The sequence below is a fragment of the Bombina bombina genome, chromosome 1 (assembly GCF_027579735.1).
Source record: "Bombina bombina isolate aBomBom1 chromosome 1, aBomBom1.pri, whole genome shotgun sequence".
Taxonomy (NCBI): domain Eukaryota; kingdom Metazoa; phylum Chordata; class Amphibia; order Anura; family Bombinatoridae; genus Bombina; species Bombina bombina.
This window is the reverse complement of record NC_069499.1, coordinates 187,192,369-187,215,727: the sequence shown is the minus strand read 5'-3', so window position 1 is coordinate 187,215,727 and position 23,359 is coordinate 187,192,369. Positions and strand designations below refer to the sequence as shown.

The window sequence follows — 23,359 nt, the reverse complement described above, 5'->3', positions numbered from 1 at the left end:
TATTAAATCTCCCGTACTGTCTAACACGCCTCCCAAACATAGCCCGACACGTATACCCCTCTATCCGCTATCCCCCCTCACTCTCCTAATAATAAATATATTAACCCCTAAACCGCCACTCCCGGACCCCGCCGCACCTAATAAAGTTATTAACCCCTAAACCGCCGCTCCTGGACCCCGCCGCCACCTACATTAACTACCCCCTAATGTGAGCCCCTTACACCGCCGCCACCTACATTACCTACTCCCTAATGTGAGCTCCTACCCCGCTGCCAGCTATATTAAAATTATTAACCCCTAATCTAATCCCCCTATACCGCCACCAGCTATATTAAAATTATTAACCCCTCATCTAATCCCCCTATACCGCCGCCACCTATATTAAATTAATTAACCCCTAAAATAATAAAATATCTCTACCACTAAACCTAAGTCTAACCCTACAAATAGCCCTGAAAAGGGCTTTTTGCGTGGCATTACCCCAAAGTAAACCGCTCTATTGCCAGCCCTTAAAAGGGCTTTTTGCGGGGCATTGACACAAAGTAATCAGCTCTTTTGCCTCTAATCTAAATCCCCCTACACCGCCGCCACCTATAATAAATGTATTACCCCCAATCTAATCCCCCTACACCGCTGCCACCTATAATAAATGTATTACCCCCTATATTAACTATATTAACCCTAATTATATTAATTTTTAATTTAGAATAGGGTAGGGCATTTTTTTATTTTGGGGGGCTTTATTATTTTATTAGGGGGCTTAGAATAGGTGTAATTAGCTTAAAATTCTTGTAATCTTTTTTTTATTTTTTGTAATTTAGTTTAGTGTATTTAATTGTATTTTAGTTTAGATATTTGTAGTTTATTTAATTTATTGATAGTGTAGGTGTATTTGTAACTTAGGTTAGGATTTATTTTACAGGTAAATTGGTAATTATTTTAACAAGGTAGCTATTAAATAGTTATTAACTATTTAATAGCTATTGTACCTAGTTAAAATAAATACCAAGTTACCTGTAAAAGAAATATAAACCCTAAAATAGCTACAATGTAATTATTAATTATATTGTAGCTATCTTAGGGTTTATTTTATAGGTAAGTATTTATATTTAAATAGGAATATTTTAATTAATATTAATTAGATTTATTTTAATAAGAATTTAGTTAGGGGTGTTAGGGTTATTATACTTAATATATATATAATATAATTTAATGTAGGTGGCGGTGGGGTCCGGGAGCGGCGGTTTAGGGGTTAAATACTTTATTAGGGTTGCGGCGGGGGATCGCGGTTGACAGGTAGATAGACATTGCGCATGCGTTAGGTTTTATTTAGCAGCTAGTTTAGGGAGATACAGGGCTCCAATAGACAGCGTAAGGCTTACTACGCCTGCAATTTGTGGAGAGGTGAAGATGGAGTAGGATTTCTCCATTTTCGCCACGTAAGTCCTTACGCTGTATATTGGATACCAAACTGCGCTGGTTTGGTATACCTGTCTATGGGCCAAAAAACTACGGCCGAAGGCAGAAATATACGAGCGTAACTTCTATGTTACACCGTATATGTGATACCAAACCAGCGCAAAATTTGGCGTCGCCGGCTTTTGCGGGTGACGCTGCATATCGGATCAAGGCCATTAAGTGTTATTTTAGTGTGTGATACAAGTGGATATGTGAGCATAATAAGTCCACATGTTTAAGTGAGACATAATGCTATCACTTATGGGCATTATATCTGGAAAGAAACAATATCTAGAAGTGAAAATATATGATATATAGATTAATATTTGAATGGAGGATAAACCTAAATAAGGGTCTAAATAGACCAAAACAAAAAATAACTCCTGATGTATAAAAAAAAAAAAAGAATATGGGGGGGGAGGGGGTGTAATGAATGTGCATATGATGTTGAATATAATTGAGTGTAAGGACAATAATAGCTAATAAAAATAACCTAACAAATATTAGTACTATAGTGATACAATCTATCATTATATATAAAAAAATAGCTACTAGACAAAATAATTGCTAATATAGGACAGTGATGGAAAAAATATATTTATAAACAAACGTAAGTGCTGACTTACTGTTAGGTTATAGTGAACCCTAAATCACTATTGATCTATACGCATATAATAAGGTGACTGTAAAGAACATAGTGGAACAAAAAATGGAGGAAAATAGATACAAATATGATAAAGTAGAAAAGGTATTTATCACAAGTAAAATTAAATTAAAAGGCCCCAGTATCTATAGCTTCATTAAGGCCGTCAGAGAATAGGGATCCAAATTTATAGATCCAATATGTCTCACGCTGACGCAGCCTGGACATTCTATTTTGTGAATTATTAATAGGAATAGTTTCTAGAGGTGTGATATTCATTACACATTTTGTGGTGCCATGTACTTGGGTTTAGTGTCTAGAGGTACTATATTTATCTAAGCCTCTTTCAGTACATCTAAGATGTTCCGACCATCTTTATCATACCTTCCTACAGGTGCGGCCTATTTATTGTAGCCCGCAAAGACAAGATATACAATAAACTACATATGAAGAGTTACAGGTGATTTTTTTTTTTTTTGTGTGAACTGAAAAATTTCACCAGTACTGAATAATGTAATCAATGTAGACCCATTTGTTATATATTGGCACATGTGGTCCCAATATAGGTCACAATTTTTAATGTATTATGTTGATTATAGAGAGTTCCATAGGGGTTTTTTTTATAATTAAAACCACGTTTGCACATTACGACCTTACTGGGGACCAATTTTTCTTTCAAAGTCGGTGCCCTCCTGTGTTTCTTTTCCAAAATTTATTGGAATATGGGGTCCCTTAATAGTAAGTTCCAATGTTTTGAAAGAATTTCCTTTATTTCTCTATGACTATTATTATATCTTGTTATAAATGTTGTTTCATACTGTGAAAAACATAGCCTCTCTATTAAGAGACCGTGCTCTCGAAAACCCTGATTCAATAATTGCATCTGGATAATGTTTTTCCTTAAATCTGTTTTTCAGAATAAGGCTCTGTGTGTCATATGTTTCCAAATCTGTACAGTTTCTACGTATCAGTCTAAACTGACTATAAGGAATATTTAACTTCCAACTAGAATGATTACTATAGAAATCTAGGAAGTTTGTTGCTGTCCATCGACTTAAAAAAGGTGCATGATCTTATACAATTATTTTCGTCCCACATTAGGGATACATCTAAGAAGTCAATTTTATATTTTTGCACATTCCATGTGAATTGGATACCTATATCATTTTTATTGATAGCTTCTTTAAAGGATTCAAGGGATTCTAGAGGGCCCTTCCATATAAATAACAAATCATCAATATAACGGCCATAGTAGACCAGAGTTGTCACCCATTTTGGATTGTAAATGCACCTGTCTTCAAATACACCAATAAACAGGTTCGCAAAACTGGATGTAAATCTGGTCCCCATGGCCGTCCCCTTGATTTGGATGTAAAATTCATCCAGAAATTTAAAATAATTGTGTCAATATAAAACTAATCAATTTTAGCAGATAATTTTTTTTGTGTGTCTGACCTATAAGGATCTTCACTTAAATATTTATCTATTGACTGAAGGCCTATACTATGTGTGTAATATTTGGGTATAGTGCACTAACATCACAGGACACCCAAAGTAAATTTTCATCCTTTTCAATGTTAGAAAGCTTAAAAAGAAGGTCTGTGGTATCTTTTTAATATAAGATTGCAATTGTATAACATACCTCTGCAGAAAAAAATCTATGTAAGCAGACAAATTGTCGGTCATACTATTCATGCCGGCAATGATAGGTCTGCCAGGAGGGTTAGACACATCTTTGTGTATCTTAGGTAGATGGTGGTAGTATGGGATGTTTGGATTTCTAGGGGTAAGATAACTTTTCTCCTTATTATTGATAATCCCATTGTTGTAACCCAAAGAGATGAGAGTAATAAGCTCCTTCATAAATAAATCGGTTGCATCTTTATCCAGTTTTTTTATAATATTCTTTGTCTAATAATATTCTTTGGGCTTCAGCAATATAGTCATTATAATTTTGAATCACAATTCCTCCGCCTTTGTCGGCTTGGCTGATTATGATACTGTTATCACATGCTAAACTGTCAAGGGCCATCTTTTAATTCGGCCAAATATTTCCCTGCTTTATATTGGTTTTAGGAAGCTTCTCAAAATCTTCCATCACCAGACTTTGAAATAAGTCTAGATAAGCTACATCCTCTTTTTTTGGGATTGAAATTTGAAGGTAGTGCTAGATTGGTGTGAATAGACCCTTCAAATAATTCCTCAGACCCCATATTCTCTGTTAAGAGAGGGATTCCATTGATTCTTTGTGTTTTTAATTTTTTATTGGCTAAGTATCACTGTAGGGACAATTTTCTAGTAAATTTGTTCAAATCGACAAATAATTAAAAAAAATTTGTGTGGATTAAAGGGACAAAAACTAAGCTCCTTACCTAAGATCCTAATTTCGTCATTGCTTAAAGTCTTATCAGATAGATTAAATATACCTGTACTTAGTTGTTGTAGCTTCTTTTTCTAGGTGGCAATTCTCCTTCCCCGTTTGTGTGTGTGTGCGTTTGTTTCTGCCTGGTTGTTGGTACGGGGTATTTTGACCCTTTTCCTCCATAGTGGGGCTAAGGGTATATGTTCCTCTAAAAAAGAAGTTATGGGGCATTGGAGAACCTTGTGTTTGTGGGGCCTCCCTATTTTTGTTGGTGTAATCCCTAGAAGGTTTAGGGGAATTATTTGAGTGATCCCTAGAGTGATAAGAAGTCTGAGGATGTTCGTTTCTATGGTTATTATAAGTGGAGTTTTAGTATTGTTGAGGTTGTTCTCTATAAGCAGGGTATGATTTATTATTTTGCATGTGATTATGTTCATATAAAGGTGTATATCTATTGTTTTTAATAGTATTCCCTGTTGTTTAACTTCATTATGTTCTCTAAATTTATTGGTTAGACCATCTGTTCTATTTGGTCTATAAGTAGAATGGTTATTCTGATTTCTAGGGCCAACATGATTGTTCCTATTAAAGTTACCATCATTTCTATTTTTATTATAATTCACCTTTGTCCAAGGTTGTTCTTTAGGTTCATTTTTATCCACCTTGTACAGTTATATGAATAGACTAACCCTTTAGCATAATCCTCTTCATCCCTATCTTTCTTTTGATTTTTCCTTAGTATAATCTCATCCTGAAATTCGTCTGTAGCTTTAATTGTTCTATCATTAAGTGACTTGTATTCAGAATTATCCTTTATAACCCTCTAACATTTTCTGTGTGTTCTCTATTTTTTTAGCTATTTCATCTACTAGTTTTTCTCTATGGGTGATTAGAATATGAATCTATATATCACATATTTTCACTTCTAGATATTGTTTCTTTTCAGATATAATGTCCATAAGTGATAGCATTGTGTCTCACTTATACATGTGGACTTATTATGCTCACATATCCACTCATATCACACACTAAAATAACACTTCATATGTTTATTACACATTGCTCATTAATACTATTATTACTATTTGTATGTACGATCGCTTCAAGACGTATATTCTTATGTCCGTGATATATTATTGGGCCATGTTACTATATCTTATACCGTTTTAGAGACTATTACCTGCCCAAGTGGGCTCGTCGAACATACATCACACATGGTGCAGCCGAATACTTGTAGAATTTTAATTATCATTTGGGTTATAATCGCCATAATATTGTAAACATTGTGTTTATATAGCTTTGGCAGATAATTGCATCTTACATCTGTCTATGCCGGTTCACCTACTGGTAATATGTACAACATCAATTGGGATTCTATTTATCGTCATCTCACATATGTCGTTATTATGACTATAAATATAATCGTTTGCATTTGGCACACATTTTTTGTGTGTTTTATATCACATGGGTTATAATGTGTCTAAAAACATCACAAGTAATTTTATTACGTATATGTATGTTTTGTTAGTGACAGGGCTGTCAATCAGCCACCTGTGTAAGAGGGAGGTATCCAGCTAATGATTGGGAATGGGTGGGTATATAGGAGACTCAGAGTGCTTCCAGTATTATGAGCCTGAGGAAACGGCGCAGTAGACGCCGAGAAACGTGTAGCGTATAATACTGTTTGTATTAAACATTTTACTGCATTGCATTGTTTTATATTTTTATCTTATAAAGTATCTTTATCTATCCAAGCACTTTTGTTTTGTTTTTTATACGGTAGCCTACTAAGGATTATGTGCACCTTATGTGTGGGAGCCTAATGGTTATGTGCACCGGGCCACTATAGTAGTCCAGTCCATGTCATCTGTACCACTGGGTGCGCTGCTAATTGTGAGTACCCTTATACCTGGGGTTACCCATACGGGGTTAAGAATACCATATTGATCTGCACTACAAGATGTTTGAGTGCCCACTTTCAAGATGGAAACTATTTGCACAATGCAGGGCCAATTAAGGTGTATGCTAGATCACAAGGATTGCATACCTGCATATTACAATCCATAGAGATTGATTAGTTTTTGAGATTTCCTTAAACACTACCAGCTTGTGGTGCTTCCCTTTGGACTGGCCACAGCCCCCGCATTTTTTTTCCTTCTAACTCAAACGAACATCTTCTTAACAACTTGGATGCGGCTAGAACTTTACATTTTTTTTTTAATTTTTTTTAAAAATATTTTTGAGGTTTAATGTGTAAAATAACAGACAAATGATTTCACAAGTGTCAAAAGTATACCAAAGCAAAGAACATTCACATCAGATTATCACAATAAACAAACATATCTGTTTCATCACAGTTATGCAAAATATGTTAAAGAAAAAGTTCACATTTTCAACTTATTCTTTGATTCTGAAAGCAATAAACCTAGTAGCCAATTTTAGAAATAGCTTTCATGGCGTATGTTGAATATAATATAGAAATATCTCATATAGACTATCTATAGTCCAAGTATAGAAATAATAGCTTTTGAATAGTAGCTTTCATGACATATGTTGAATATAGTATAGATATATCTCAATTAGGCCATATATAATCTAATAATAGAAATAATAACTTTTGGATCATGTCATTTAAAAACTATGAGTATGATTAGGAACATAACTGAGACACCTAATGCATGAATAAAAGTATAACAATAAAGACAGGTAATTTCAAGAAGAACAGCAAAACAAGGCTCTGGTCACTTTTTAAGCGTAGGAGTACTATGGAAGGGGACAAGCAAAGATTAATTGGGCGAAAGAGCATGAAGCTTTTAACATCAGGAGATATAGTGGACTAATATTGGTTCATTGTGGCGTACTTAAATATATATTTGCAGCAACACCCTCAGGTGTAAGAGAAGTCTGTGTTTAATCTATCACATCCTAATAGGGAAATAAAAGCCAACTACGTGGAGTGATAACGTTAGTTATAACTTAAGGGCACTCATTAATTTAAATGCTACAAAAAAATTGGAGTTATGTTAAGAGTGGAACTAATAAATAGGTGAAATCCTAGCTGCGGACAAGATGGTTATATTACAGGCAGTTTTAAACAGAGGAAGTTCTATATCTAGATAAGCTTATGAATGGATACTAATGCCAAATACTACACAGCACCTAACTCTCAGCTGAAGCCAAGTTTTCACATACTTAGTTGTATAACAGTAAGACTATCTACAGCTTATGTAAATTGGGATAGCAACCGTTTGTCAGTGTAGGAGATGCTCTCATATCCATAGTAAAGCCCATCCCAAGCAGACCAAAATATAAGCAGTACTGACTGGGTCTGGATAAAGGCCCACTCCCAGTTGCTAGTCAGGTAGCTATGCTAGTGCCAGATTATGTCAGGGAATACAGTATCTAAATAAGCACACGAGTAGCATTACAGACTGATTCATTCCAAAAGAAATGCATAAAACATAGGGGATACAGTACATTTTAGAATATAAGCGTTAGTGTATAATTAGTACTTTGTGTGCTTTTAATTATCAATTGTTAAAGAAAAGCAAAAGCGTTTGCTGTATTGTGCTTAAACATTAACCCGTCAGAGCCACAACGCATAAGTACTGATCAATAGTCCCAATTTAACACAGCTCTAATGTCCAAGCTACCACAGGGGCACATCACTGTGTCCAAGGGCCATATGCAAGATATTGTTCAGATTGGCCCCCTGGGTCAAAAGTCCAATAGGAACTTCCTTCAAATCGTCCTGCCACCAGCCCCAAAAACTGGACAGACAGTGGGCGCATCAAAAAAAATCTCATGCATACTGGACTGAAGCACTTACTCTCCCAGCGTAGATCTTGGACTTCAAGGGTGTAGAGGTAGACCGTTACATTACTCACGGGACATAGCACTGCTGACATCCTGCGCTCTCATGCGCTTTTCATTTACCGGTAACAATGTCATTGTGCGCTCTATGTTTTGTGAAGTCCCCCAAATTGCCGGCTCGAGGAGGTCTATATCTTCTAGTAGTGGCAGCTTGTCCTCCTTAGCGAGACACATGTCTTCCTGCGTCCCGGTTCCTCCAACTCTCCTCCATGTTATTTGCTGGGGCTCTGTTAGGCATTCAGCTTCAGCCAAATCTGGCTGTTGGATCAGGGCATTTTCAGTTCGCCATGCTGCAGCCAAGTCCCTCTCAAGTCGGGAGAAATGCTCTTCCAAAAGCAGACTAATTATTTCCACGAGGTTTGTTTTGCTGATCTCCATCTGAGATATATGCATTACAGATCTCCGTAGTAAAGCTGTATAGTAGAATTATCCTATTATAGGATTTCTTAACCCCAGAGTTTGGGGGGGGGTAAATTTGCGGCAGCCACAGACCTATGCCACACGCCTCGCACGGGTACTATGTCTTGATATCCTCACGCTGCTCAGGCGCAGCAGGCAGAATAATGGCTTCTAGGCCCGTGGAGACGGATGCTGCATAGCTGTCTCAAAGAACATAGGAAAAGGCACAGTCGAACATCCACTCTGTTCACCTGTAGAGTCTCAATTGAACAGATCTCAATAGAAATGGAAAATAGTGTAGGTTTGCTGTATAAAACTCGTAAAATAGCTTTTAAGTTTCAAGAGCTTCACAGAGACGCGTCTTTCCGCGATGAAACCAGGCTCCGCCCCCCTTAAAATTTTATCTTCAAGCTACTTAAGATATTAGACAAAGTTATAGTTTATTTGTTAATGTCTCTGGTCCCAGGAAAGATCAGAAGGCCACTGCTATAACTTTGGCTTCCTGGCTCAAACAATCCATTCATAAGGCTTATTTGGTGGCAGCAGAATCGCCTCCTAAGCGGATTACTGCCCATTCTACTAGATCTGTTTCTACTTCTTGGGCTTTCAAAAATGATGCATATTTGCAAGGCTGCAATCTGGTCTTCTCTCTAACTTTTCTTAATGTTATCATCTTTTTTGATGTCTTTGCTTCTTCTGAAGCTGCATTTGACAGGAAAGTCCTCAAAGCCGCAGTGTCTGGCCTCTTTTTTTTTTTTTTTGTCCCACCCATCCCTAACATGTACTCTCAGCTTGTGTATTGTGTCCCAAATGCTATGGATCTTCTTATGGACTCTCATCTTATGAAAGAAAAAAAAAAACGTATGCTTACCTGATAAATTTGTTTCTTTCGGGATGATGAGAGTCCATAGGCCCAGCCCTTTTTTGTCCCTGGGCAACCGTTCTTATTTGCACCTCTCTCTTAACCCTGCTTTTGTCTTACTTTTTCGGTCTCTCTGCTCGGCTGTACATAAACTGAGTGGGGAGGGGAGGTGGGAGGGATTAAAGCTCTTGTGAGGGTTCTAGGCGGGAATTATATCACACATGTTATGGATCTTCCAATGGACTCTCATCATTCCGATAGACAAAAAAAATGATCAAGTAAGCATACATTTTTGTTTTTGGTAAGTGAAAGCCTTAACAGGACATAAAGGTATAAAAATAAAATGCTCAAATGTGTTAGATAATTTTATTATAATATTGCTGTGTTCCTGCACATATAATAAATACAATTTATTTTTACTGCTTTTTAGACATGTACAAAGTGCAGAATCCCTTTTAAAGACAATGACACCAAACACCACTGCCGGGCCTGTGGAGAGGGGTTCTGCGACACCTGTTCATCCAAGAGCCGCCCGGTCCCAGAGCGAGGTTGGGGTATCTCACCTGTTCGTGTCTGTGATAGCTGCTATGAGCAGAGAGGAACTCCAATAGGTAATCCTGATTTGTTAATCCTTTATATTCTATGTGATCGCTGTACTACATCTTAAAGGGTTAGAAAGGTCAAAAATGAAATGTGCATAGGTGCACTTCAAATTAAAATATAATCATTTTTGCTATATACTTCCATTAGTAATCACTTTTACTAGAAGCATGTTTGCTGTTTTTCAGCAGCATATGCACATATTCTGTGAGGGCCTGTACACCAGTATTTAAACATCCCGCCTGCTCAGAGAGGTCTGTATTGCTTCTGAAGATATAATTTGTGTCATTGATGACTGGTGCATGAGCCCTCACAAGACATAACTTTTATTAGAAGCATTTTATGTTTACTAATGTAAGTATATTGCAAAATGCTTATATTTCAAATTAAAATGCACCCATTTTTGACCTTTCTATTACTTTAATTACAGCTGTTTTTTATCCATTTTTAATGTTCATATTTTTAAAATATTCCAAACACTCATTTTTAAATATATTGATAGTATATATTGGCAATTAAACCTACTTAATACTATAAATACTGATTTGATTTTATTATTAAATGAATGACCTTCTTTTACTATGTGTGTGTAAGCCCTGCAAAGTTGCACTTTCATAACACCCCTTTGTTGCTCCAGATTAGGATGCAGCTGGTGAGTGGAACCTTCTGATGAGCTATAAGCAGTATATTCATCCTTGCAGTGGTTAAACATATGGTAAAAGAAAATAATTGGTCTAAAAATAAAATACTCTAAATCTAAACAAGCATTTCAATAAGAAAGGTGAAAAACATAATTTATGTAAGAACTTACCTGATACATTAATTTCTTTCATATTGGCAAGAGTCCATGAGCTAGTGACGTATGGGATATACAATCCTACCAGGAGGGGCAAAGTTTCCCAAACCTCAAAATGCATATAAATACACCCCTCACCACACCCACAAATCAGTTTAACGAATAGCCAAGTAGTGGGGTGATAAAAATAAGGAGTAAAAAAGCATACAAAAAGAGGAACTGGAAATAAAATTGCTTTTATACAAAATCATAACCACCAATAAAAGGGTGGGCCTCATGAACTCTTGCAAATATGAAAGAAACATAATTTATGCTTACCTGATAAATTCCTTTCTTCTGTTGTGTGATCAGTCCACGGGTCATCATTACTTCTGGGATATAACTCCTCCCCAACAGGAAATGCAAGAGGATTCACCCAGCAGAGCTGCATATAGCTCCTCCCCTCTACGTCACTCCCAGTCATTCGACCAAGAATCAACGAGAAAGGAGAAACCAAGGGTGAAGTGGTGACTGGAGTATAATTTAAAAGATATTTACCTGCCTTAAAAAACAGGGCGGGCCGTGGACTGATCACACAACAGAAGAAAGGAATTTATCAGGTAAGCATAAATTATGTTTTCTTCTGTTATGTGTGATCAGTCCACGGGTCATCATTACTTCTGGGATACCAATACCAAAGCAAAAGTACACGGATGACGGGAGGGATAGGCAGGCTCATTATACAGAAGGAACCACTGCCTGAAGAACCTTTCTCCCAAAAATAGCCTCCGAAGAAGCAAAAGTGTCAAATTTGTAAAATTTGGAAAAAGTATGAAGCGAAGACCAAGTTGCAGCCTTGCAAATCGGTTCAACAGAGGCCTCATTCTTAAAGGCCCAAGTGGAAGCCACAGCTCTAGTAGAATGAGCTGTAATTCTTTCAGGAGGCTGCTGTCCAGCAGTCTCATAGGCTAAACGAATTATGCTACGAAGCCAGAAGGAGAGAGAGGTAGCCGAAGCCTTATGACCTCTCCTCTGACCAGAGTACACGACAAACAGGGAAGACGTTTGTCGAAAATCCTTAGTTGCCTGCAAGTAGAACTTGAGGGCACGAACTACATCCAGATTGTGTAGAAGACGTTCCTTCTTTGAAGAAGGATTCGGGCACAGGGAAGGCACCACGATCTCTTGATTGATGTTCCTGTTAGTGACTACCTTAGGTAAGAACCCAGGTTTTGTACGCAGAACTACCTTATCTGAATGAAAAATCAAATAAGGAGAATCACAATGTAAAGCTGATAACTCAGAGACTCTCCGAGCCGAAGAAATAGCCATTAAAAATAACACTTTCCAAGATAACAACTTTATATCAATGGAATGAAGGGGTTCAAACGGAACTCCTTGTAGAACGTTAAGAACAAGGTTTAAACTCCATGGCGGAGCAACAGTTTTAAACACAGGCTTGATCCTAGCTAAAGCCTGACAAAAGGCCTGGACGTCTGGATTTTCTGACAGACGCCTGTGTAACAAGATGGACAGAGCTGAGATCTGTCCCTTTAATGAACTAGCCGATAAACCCTTTTCTAAACCTTCTTGTAGAAAGGACAATATCCTAGGAATCCTAACCTTACTCCAGGAGTAACCTTTGGATTCGCACCAGTATAGGTATTTACGCCATATCTTATGGTAAATCCTTCTGGTAACAGGCTTCCTAGCCTGTATCAGGGTATCAATAACCGACTCAGAAAAACCACGTTTTGATAAAATCAAGCGTTCAATTTCCAAGCAGTCAGCTTCAGAGAAGTTAGATTTTGATGTTTGAATGGACCCTGTATCAGAAGGTCCTGTCTTAGAGGTAGAGACCAAGGCGGACAGGATGACATGTCCACTAGATCTGCATACCAAGTCCTGCGTGGCCATGCAGGCGCTATTAGAATCACTGATGCTCTCTCCTGTTTGATTTTGGCAATCAATCGAGGAAGCAGCGGGAAGGGTGGAAACACATAAGCCATCCCGAAGTTCCAAGGTGCTGTCAAAGCATCTATCAGAACCGCTCCCGGATCCCTGGATCTGGACCCGTAGCGAGGAAGTTTGGCGTTCTGGCGAGACGCCATGAGATCTATCTCTGGTTTGCCCCAACTTCGAAGTATTTGGGCAAAGACCTCCGGATGAAGTTCCCACTCCCCCGGATGAAAAGTCTGGCGACTCAAGAAATCCACCTCCCAGTTCTCCACTCCCGGGATGTGGATTGCTGACAGGTGGCAAGAGTGAGACTCTGCCCAGCGAATTATCTTTGATACTTCCATCATTGCTAGGGAGCTTCTTGTCCCTCCTTGATGGTTGATGTAAGCTACAGTCGTGATGTTGTCCGACTGAAACCTGATGAACCCCCGAGTTTTTAACTGGGGCCAAGCCAGAAGGGCATTGAGAACTGCTCTCAATTCCAGAATGTTTATTGGCAGGAGACTTTCCTCCTGATTCCATTGTCCCTGAGCCTTCAGAGAATTCCAGACAGCGCCCCAACCTAGTAGGCTGGCGTCTGTTGTTACAATTGTCCAGTCCGGCCTGCTGAATGGCATCCCCCTGGACAGATGTGGCCGAGAAAGCCACCATAGAAGAGAGTTTCTGGTCTCTTGATCCAGATTCAGAGTAGGGGACAAGTCTGAGTAATCCCCATTCCACTGACTCAGCATGCACAATTGCAGCGGTCTGAGATGTAGACGTGCAAAGGGTACTATGTCCATTGCTGCTACCATTAAGCCGATCACCTCCATGCATTGAGCTACTGACGGGAGTTGAATGGAATGAAGGACACGGCATGCATTTAGAAGCTTTGTTAATCTGTCTTCTGTCAGATAAATCTTCATTTCTACAGAATCTATAAGAGTCCCCAAGAATGGAACTCTTGTGAGAGGAAAGAGAGAACTCTTCTTTTCGTTCACTTTCCATCCATGCGACCTTAGAAATGCCAGAACTAACTCTGTATGAGACTTGGCAGTTTGAAAGCTTGAAGCTTGTATCAGAATGTCGTCTAGGTACGGAGCTACCGAAATTCCTCGCGGTCTTAGTACCGCCAGAAGGGCACCCAGAACCTTTGTGAAGATTCTTGGAGCCGTAGCCAATCCGAATGGAAGAGCTACAAACTGGTAATGCCTGTCTAAGAAGGCAAACCTTAGATACCGGTAATGATCTTTGTGAATCGGTATGTGAAGGTAAGCATCCTTTAAATCCACTGTGGTCATGTACTGACCCTTTTGGATCATGGGTAAGATTGTCCGAATAGTTTCCATTTTGAACGATGGAACTCTTAGGAATTTGTTAAGGATCTTTAAATCCAAGATTGGCCTGAAAGTTCCCTCTTTTTTGGGAACCACAAACAGGTTTGAGTAAAACCCTTGTCCTTGTTCCGACCGCGGAACCGGATGGATCACTCCCATTAATAACAGATCTTGTACACAGCGTAGAAACGCTTCTTTCTTTATCTGGTTTGTTGACAACCTTGACAGATGAAATCTCCCTCTTGGGGGAGAGAATTTGAAGTCTAGAAGGTATCCCTGAGATATGATCTCTAGCGCCCAGGGATCCTGAACATCTCTTGCCCAAGCCTGGGCGAAGAGAGAGAGTCTGCCCCCCACTAGATCCGGTCCCGGATCGGGGGCCCTCGATTCATGCTGTCTTTGGGGCAGCAGCAGGTTTCCTGGCCTGCTTGCCCTTGTTCCAGGACTGGTTAGGTTTCCAGCCTTGTCTGTAACGAGCAACAGCTCCTTCCTGTTTTGGTGCAGTGGAAGTTGGTGCTGCTCCTGCTTTGAAATTCCGAAAGGGACGAAAATTAGACTGTCTAGCCTTAGCTTTGGCTTTGTCTTGAGGCAGGGCGTGGCCCTTACCTCCTGTAATGTCAGCGATAATTTCTTTCAAACCGGGCCCAAATAAAGTTTGCCCCTTGAAAGGTATATTAAGTAATTTGGACTTAGAAGTTACATCAGCTGACCAGGATTTTAGCCACAGCGCCCTACGTGCCTGAATGGCGAATCCTGAGTTCTTAGCCGTAAGTTTGGTTAAATGTACTACGGCCTCCGAAATGAATGAATTAGCTAGTTTAAGGACTCTAAGCCTGTCCGTAATGTCGTCCAGCGTAGCTGAACTAAGGTTCTCTTCCAGAGACTCAATCCAAAATGCTGCCGCAGCCGTAATCGGCGCGATGCATGCAAGGGGTTGTAATATAAAACCTTGTTGAACAAACATTTTCTTAAGGTAACCCTCTAATTTTTTATCCATTGGATCTGAAAAAGCACAGCTATCCTCCACCGGGATAGTGGTACGCTTAGCTAAAGTAGAAACTGCTCCCTCCACCTTAGGGACCGTTTGCCATAAGTCCCGTGTGGTGGCGTCTATTGGAAACATCTTTCTAAATATTGGAGGGGGTGAGAACGGCACACCGGGTCTATCCCACTCCTTAGTAACAATTTCAGTTAGTCTCTTAGGTATAGGAAAAAAGTCAGTACTCGCCGGTACCGCAAAGTATTTATCCAACCTACACAATTTCTCTGGTATTGCAACAGTGTTACAATCATTAAGAGCCGCTAAAACCTCCCCTAGTAATACACGGAGGTTCTCCAATTTAAATTTAAAATTTGAAATATCTGAAACCAATCTGTTTGGATCAGAACCGTCACCCACAGAATGAAGCTCTCCGTCCTCATGCTCTGCAAGCTGTGACGCAGTATCAGACATGGCCCTAGTATTATCAGCGCACTCTGTTCTCACCCCAGAGTGATCACGCTTGCCTCTTAGTTCTGGTAATTTAGCCAAAACTTCAGTCATAACAGTAGCCATATCTTGTAATGTTATCTGTAATGGCCGCCCAGATGTACTAGGCGCCACAATATCACGCACCTCCCGGGCGGGAGATGCAGGTACTGACACGTGAGGCGAGTTAGTCGGCATAACTCTCCCCTCGCTGTTTGGTGAAATTTGTTCAATTTGTACAGATTGGCTTTTATTTAAAGTAGCATCAATACAGTTAGTACATAAATTTCTATTGGGCTCCACCTTGGCATTGGAACAAATGACACAGGTATCTTCCTCTGAATCAGACATGTTTAACACACTAGCAATAAACTTGCAACTTGGTTAAAATCTTATTTAACAAAAACGTACTGTGCCTCAAAGAAGCACTAAACGATTAAATGACAGTTGAAATAATGAACTGAAAAACAGTTATCGCATCAATCCTTGAAAAACAACACAACTTTTAGCAAAGGTTTGTTCCCATTAGTAAAGTAACAATAATTAAATTTGAAACATAAAAATTACAGAGCAACGTCTTTTAATCACAGTCAATATATAAGTCTCACAGCTCTGCTGAGAGAATCTACCTCCCTCCAAAGAAGTTTGAAGACCCCTGATTTCTGTTAGAGATGAACCGGATCATGCAGGAAATACAAGAGTAACTGACTGGAAATTTTTGATGCGTAGCAAAGAGCGCCAAAAACGGCCCCTCCCCCTCACACACAGCAGTGAGAGAGAAACGAAACTGTCACAATTAAAACAAGCAAACTGCCAAGTGGAAAAATAATGCCCAAACATTTATTCACTCAGTACCTCAGAACATGCAAACGATTCTACATTCCAGCAAAAACGTTTAACATAATAAATACCTATTAAAAGGTTTAATGTACTTTTAACAGAGTAATTCCAGTGAAATACCATCCCCAGAATACTGAAGTGTAGAGTATACATACATGTCATTATAACGGTATGGCAGGATTTTCTCATCAATTCCATTCAGAAAATAAAAACTGCTACATACCTCAATGCAGATTCATCTGCCCGCTGTCCCCTGATCTGAAGCCTTTTACCTCCCTCAGATGGCCGAGAAACAGCAATATGATCTTAACTACTCCGGTTAAAATCATAGTAAAAAACTCTGGTAGATTCTTCTTCAAACTCTGCCAGAGAGGTAATAACACGCTCCGGTGCTATTGTAAAATAACAAACTTTTGATTGAAGATATAAAACTAAGTATAATCACCATAGTCCTCTCACACATCCTATCTAGTCGTTGGGTGCAAGAGAATGACTGGGAGTGACGTAGAGGGGAGGAGCTATATGCAGCTCTGCTGGGTGAATCCTCTTGCATTTCCTGTTGGGGAGGAGTTATATCCCAGAAGTAATGATGACCCGTGGACTGATCACACATAACAGAAGAAAATTAATTTATCAGGTAAGTTCTTACATAAATTATGTTTTCTTTCGTGTAATTGGCAAGAGTCCATGAGCTAGTGACGTATGGGATAGAAATACCCAAGATGTGGAAGACCACAGAAGAGTCACTAGAAAGAGATAAAATAAAAACAGCTGTTTCCGCTGAAAAATTAAATCCACAAAAAAATAAAATAAGTCTCTCATAAATTTCACGAAAAAAAATCATAAACAGAAGAATCAACCTGAGACAGCTGCCTGAAGAACTTTTCTACCAAAATTTTAGTAAATGTATGAAAAGAGCAAGTTGCTGCTTTGCAAATCTGATCAACCAAAGCTTCATTCTTAAAAGCCCAAGAAGTGGCGACTGATCTAGTAGAATGAGCTGTAATTCTCTGAGGCGGAGACTGTCCCACCTCCAAATAAGCCTTGTGAATCAAAAGTTTTAACCAAGATGCCAAAGAAAAGGCAGAGGCTTTCTGACCTTTCCTAGGACTGGAAAAAAACAACAAATAGACTAGAAGTCTTCCTGATACTTTAGTAGCTTCAACATATTTCAAAGCTCTTAGAACATCCAAAGAATGTAAAGATCTTTCAAGAGTATTCTTAGGATTAGGACACAAGGAAGGAACAACAATTTCCCTACTAATGTTGTTAGAATTCACAACCATAGGAAGAAATTTAAAGGGACAGTCAAGTCCAAAAAAAACTTTCATGTTTCAAATAGGGCATGTCATTTTAAACAACTTTTTAATTTACTTTTATCACCAATTTTGCTTTGTTCTCTTGGTATTTTTAGTTGAAAGCTTAACCTAGGAGGTTCATATGCTAATTTCTTAGACCTTGAAGGCCGCCTCTAATCTAAATGCATTTTGATAGTTTTTCACCATTAGAGGGCATTAGTTCACGTGTTTCATATAGATAACATTGAGCTCATGCACATGAATTTACCATGGAGACAGCTCTGATTGGCTCAAATGCAAGTCTGTCAAAAGAACTGAAATAAGTGGGCAGTCTGCTGAGGCTTAGATACAAGGTAATTTACAGAGGTAAAACTTGTATAATTATAACGGTGTTGGTTATGCAAAACTTGGGAATTGGTAATTAAGAGATTATCTATCTTTTAAAACAACAAAAATTCTGCTGTTGACTGTCCCTCTAAATGAAGTCCGCAAAACAGCCTTATCCTGATGGAAAATCGGAAAAGGAGACTCACAAGAGAGACAATTCAGAAATTCTTCTAGCTGAAGAGAGAGCCAAAAAAAACAACACTTTCCAAGAAAGTAGTTTAATATCCAAAGCATGCATAGGCTCAAAAGGAGGAGCCTGCAAAACCTTCAAAACCAAATTAAGACTCCAAGGAGGAGAGATTGATTTAATAACAGGCTTAATATGAACCAAAGACTGAACAAAACGGTGAATAAGTTTAGCAATCTTTCTATGAAATAAAACAGAGCAGAGATTTGTCCCTTCAAAGTACTTGCAGACAAACATTTATCCAAACCATCCTGAAGAATTTATGAGAAAAACCCCATGAAATATAGGTTTTCCAAACCCGATTAATAAATCTTCCTTGAAACAGACTTACGAGCATGTAGCATAGTATTAGTGCTTAGTCAATTTCCATACCTTCAAATTTAGCGATTTAAGATCCTGATGGAAAAACGGCCCTTGAGACAGATGGTCTGGCCTTAAAGGAAGTGGCCAAGGTTGGCAACTAGACATCCGGACAAGATCCACATACCAAAACCTGTGAGGCCATGTTGGTGCTATCAGAAACACCTGCGATTGTTCCATTATGACCTTGGAGATCAGATCACCCTTGGAAGAACTAGAGGCGGAAAAATGTAAGCAGGTTGGTAAAATCAAGGAACTGCTAATGCATCCACCATCTCCGCCTGAGGATCCCTGGACCTGGAAAGGTACCTAGAAAGCTTCTTGTTTAGATGGGAAGCCATCAGATCTATTACGGGAAGACCCCACATCTGTAAAATCTGACAAAATACATCTGGATGGAGAGACCACTCCCCTGGATGTAAAGACTGATGACTGAGATAATCCGCTTCCCAATTGTCTACACCTGGGATATGTATCGCAGAAATTAGACATGAGTTGGATTCCGCCCAATAAAGTATCAGAGATACTACTTTCATCGCTAAAGGACTGCGAGTCCCACCCTGATGATTGACATATGCCACAGTTGTGATATTGTCTGTCTGTCTGAAAACGAATTAATGATTCTCTCTTTAATAGAGGCCAAGCCTGAAGAGCCCTGAAAATAGCACAGAGTTCTAAAATATTGATTGGTAACCTCGCCTCTTGAGGATTCCAAACTACTTGTGCTGTCAGAGACCCCTAGACAGCCCCCTAACCTGTGAGACTTGCATCTGTTGAAATCACAGTCCAGGAAGGACGAACAAGAGAGGCCCCTTGAGTAATCCGATGATGGTCCAACCACCAGGACAGAGAGAGTTGAATGTTGGGATTTAAGTATATCAATTGTGATAGCCGAGTATAATCCCTGCACCATTGATTCAGCATGCAAAGCTGCAGAGGTCTCATATTAAAACAAGCAAAGGCGATCGTGTCCGATGCTGCAGTCATGAGACCTAAAACATCCATGCACATAGCCACTGAAGGGAATGACCGAGACTGAAGGTTTTGACAGGCTGAAACCAATTTCATTCGTCTCTTGTCTGTTAAAGACAGAATCATGGACACTGAATCTGGAAACATAAAAAGGTGACCCTTGTCTGAGGAATCAAGAAACTCTTGTAAATTGATCCTCCAACCATGTTTTTGAAGAAACACAAGTTGATTTTCTGCTGAATGAAAAGATTGAGCCAGTACCAAGATATTGTCCAAATAAGGAAACACTGCAATACCCTGCTCTCTGATTACAGATAGAAGGGCACCAAGAACCTTCAAAAAGATTCTTTGAGCTGTTGCTAGGCCAAATAGAGCAACAAATTGGTAATGCTTGTCTAGAAAAGAGAATCTCAGAAACTGATAGTGGTCTAGATGAATCGGAATGTGAAGATACACATCCTGTAAGTCAATTGAGGACATGTAATGACCTTGCTGAACAAAAGGCAGAATAGTCCTTCTTATAGTCACCATCTTGAAAGTGGGGACCCTTACAAATTGATTCCAAAACTGGTCTGAAAGAATTTTCCTTCTTCGGGACAATGAATAGATTTTGAATAAAAACCCAGACCCTGTTCCCGAAGTGGAACTGGTACAATTGGAATGTGAGAGAGAAAAAATCTTCTCCAGGAGGTCTTATTCTGAAACCTATTCAATACCCCTGAGAGACAATATTCTGAATCCAATGATTCTGAACGGAACCTTCCCAAACGTCTTAAAATAATTTCAATCTGCCCCCCACCAGCAGAGCTGGATTGAGGGCTGCACCTTCATGCAGTCTTGGGGGCTGGCTTTGGTTTCTTATAAGGCTTGGATTTATTCCAACTCAGAGATGGCTTCCAATTGGAGCCAAAGTCCTTTAGGTAGGGGAAGGAGTGGTTTTCTGTTCTCTATTCTGACGAAAGGAACAAAACCAATTAGAAGCTTTAGATTTACCCTTAGACTTTTTATCTTGGGGAAAAAAAAACTCCCTCCCCCAGTAATAGTGGAAATAATAGAATTCAACTGGGAACCAAACAAATTATTATCCTGGAATGATAGAGATAAAGCTCTTCTAGCTAAAATAGCCAAAGACATAGATTTAACATCAATCTTGATATCAGAAATAGCATCACAGATAAAATGATTAGCATGTTGAAGCAAACGAAAAATGCTATGCAAATCACAATCTTTTTCCCGATGTGCTAAGCTATCCAACCAAAAAGTTGATGCAGCCGCAACATCAGCCATAGAAATGGCAGGTCTGAGAATATAGCCAGAATGTAAATAAGCTTTCTTTCATGTAATTGGCAAGAGTCCATGAGCTAGTGACGTAAGGGATATACAATCCTACCAGGAGGGGCAAAGTTTCCCAAACCTCAAAATGCCTATAAATACACCCCTCACCACACCCACAATTCAGTTTTACAAACTTTGCCTCCTATGGAGTTAGTGAAGTAAGTTTGTGCTAAGATTTCTACGTTGACATGTGCTTCTCAGCATTTTGAAGCCTGATTCCTCTGAGTACAGCGAATGTCAGAGGGATGTGAAGGGAGTATCACCTATTGAATGCAATGGTTTTCCTCACGGGAGATCTATTTCATAGGTTCTCTGTTAACGGTCGTAGAGATTTATCTCCTACCTCCCTTTTCAGATCGACGATATACTCTCATATACCATTACCTCTACTGATAACTGTTTCAGTACTGGTTTGGCTATCTGCTATATGTGGATGGTTGTCTTTTTCGGTAAGTATGTTTTTTATTACTTAAGACACCCCAGCTATGGTTTGGCACTTTATGCATTTATATAAAGTCCTAAATATATGTATTGTACTTATATTTGCCATGAGTCAGGTTCATGTATTTCCTTGTGCAGACAGTCAGTTTTATATTTGGGGAAAATAAACATATTAAGAAATATTTTTTCTTACCTGGGGTTTAGTCTTCTTTTTTTTCAGATTGACTAAATTTTTCTTGCAAACTGCGGGCAGAACTAGGCCCGCGGGTGCGCCAAATGCTAGACTTTATTGCGTCATTCTTGGCGCGAGAATTTTTTGGCGCGAAAGTACGTCCGTTGACGCAAGTTCGTAATTTCCGGCGTCGTAGTTGACGCCGAGTCCTTACACAGGGCTATTTGCCTCTTGCCTTTTTCTATGTCAGAGGGCTATGCTATTTGCATTTTTTTGCCATTCCTGAAACTGTCATATAAGGAAATTGATAATTTTGCTTTATATGTTGTTTTTTCTTTTACATTTTGAAAGATGTCTCAATCTGATCCTGCCTCAGAAATATCTGTTGGAACTTTGCTGCCTGACATCGGTTCTACCAAAGCTAAGTGTATTTGTTGTAAGATTGTGGAAATTATATCTCCGAATGTCATTTGTAATAGTTGTCATGATAAACTTTTACATGCAGATAGTGTGTCCATCAGTAATAGTACATTGCCAGTTGCAGTTCCTTCAACTTCTAATGTACATGATATACCTATGAATTTTAAAGAATTTGTTACTGATTCTATTCAGAAGGCTTTGTCTGCATTTCCGCCTTCTAATAAACGTAAAAGGTCTTTTAAAACTTCTCATAAAGTTGATGAAATTTCAAATGACCGACAACATAATGATTTATCCTCCTCTGATGAGGATCTATCTGATTCAGAAGATCCTTCCTCAGATATTGACACTGACAAATCTACTTATTTATTTAAAATAGAGTATATTCGTTCTTTGTTAAAAGAAGTGTTAATTACTTTGGATATTGAGGAAGCCAGTCCTCTTGACGTTAAGACTACTAAACGTGTAAATGCTGTTTTTAAACCTCATGTGGTTACTCCAGAGGTTTTTCCTATTCCTGATGCTATTTTTGATATGATTTCAAAGGAATGGAATAAGCCAGGTACTCCTTTTATTCCTTCTTCAAGGTTTAAAAAAATGTATCCTTTATCAGCAATTTCTATAGAGTTTTGGGAAAAGATCCCCAAAGTTGATGGGGCTATTTCTACTCTTACTAAACGTACCACTATTCCTATGGAAGATAGTAGTACTTTTAAAGACCCTTTAGATAGGAAACTTGAATCTTATCTAAGGAAAGCCTATTTATATTCAGGTCATCTTCTTAGGCCTGCAATTTCTTTGGCTGATGTTGCGGCTGCATCAACTTTTTTGGTTTGAGAATTTAGCGCAACAAGAATTGGATTCTAACATATCTAGCATTGTTCGCTTACTGCAACATGCTAATCATTTTATTTGAGATGCCATTTTTGATATGATCAAAATTGATGTTAGATCTATGTCTCTAGCTATTTTAGCTAGAAGAGCTTTGTGGCTTACATCTTGAAATGCTGATATGACATCTAAGTCTAGATTATTATCTCTTTCTTTCCAAGGTAATAATTCTCAGTTGGATTCTATTATTTCACCTGTTACTGGGGGAAAGGGAGTTTTTCTGCCTCAGGATAAAAAACCTAAGGGTAAATCTAAGGCTTCTAATCGTTTTCTTCCTTTCTTCAAAATAAGGAACAAAAATCTAATCCTTCCCCCAAGGAATCTGTTTCCAATTGGAAGCC

General features: G+C 38.7%; 1 protein-coding gene across 1 annotated transcript in view; it reads left to right on the top strand.

Moving 5' to 3' along the window:
- The window catches only part of ZFYVE1 (zinc finger FYVE-type containing 1), a 91,839-nt gene that overhangs the window by 49,442 nt on the left and 19,038 nt on the right, over positions 1 to 23,359 (top strand). Inside the window, exon 9 of the mRNA XM_053697775.1 lies at positions 10,028 to 10,208. Within this exon, the coding sequence (XP_053553750.1) occupies positions 10,028 to 10,208 (181 nt within the window). The remainder of the gene's footprint in view (positions 1 to 10,027; positions 10,209 to 23,359) is intronic.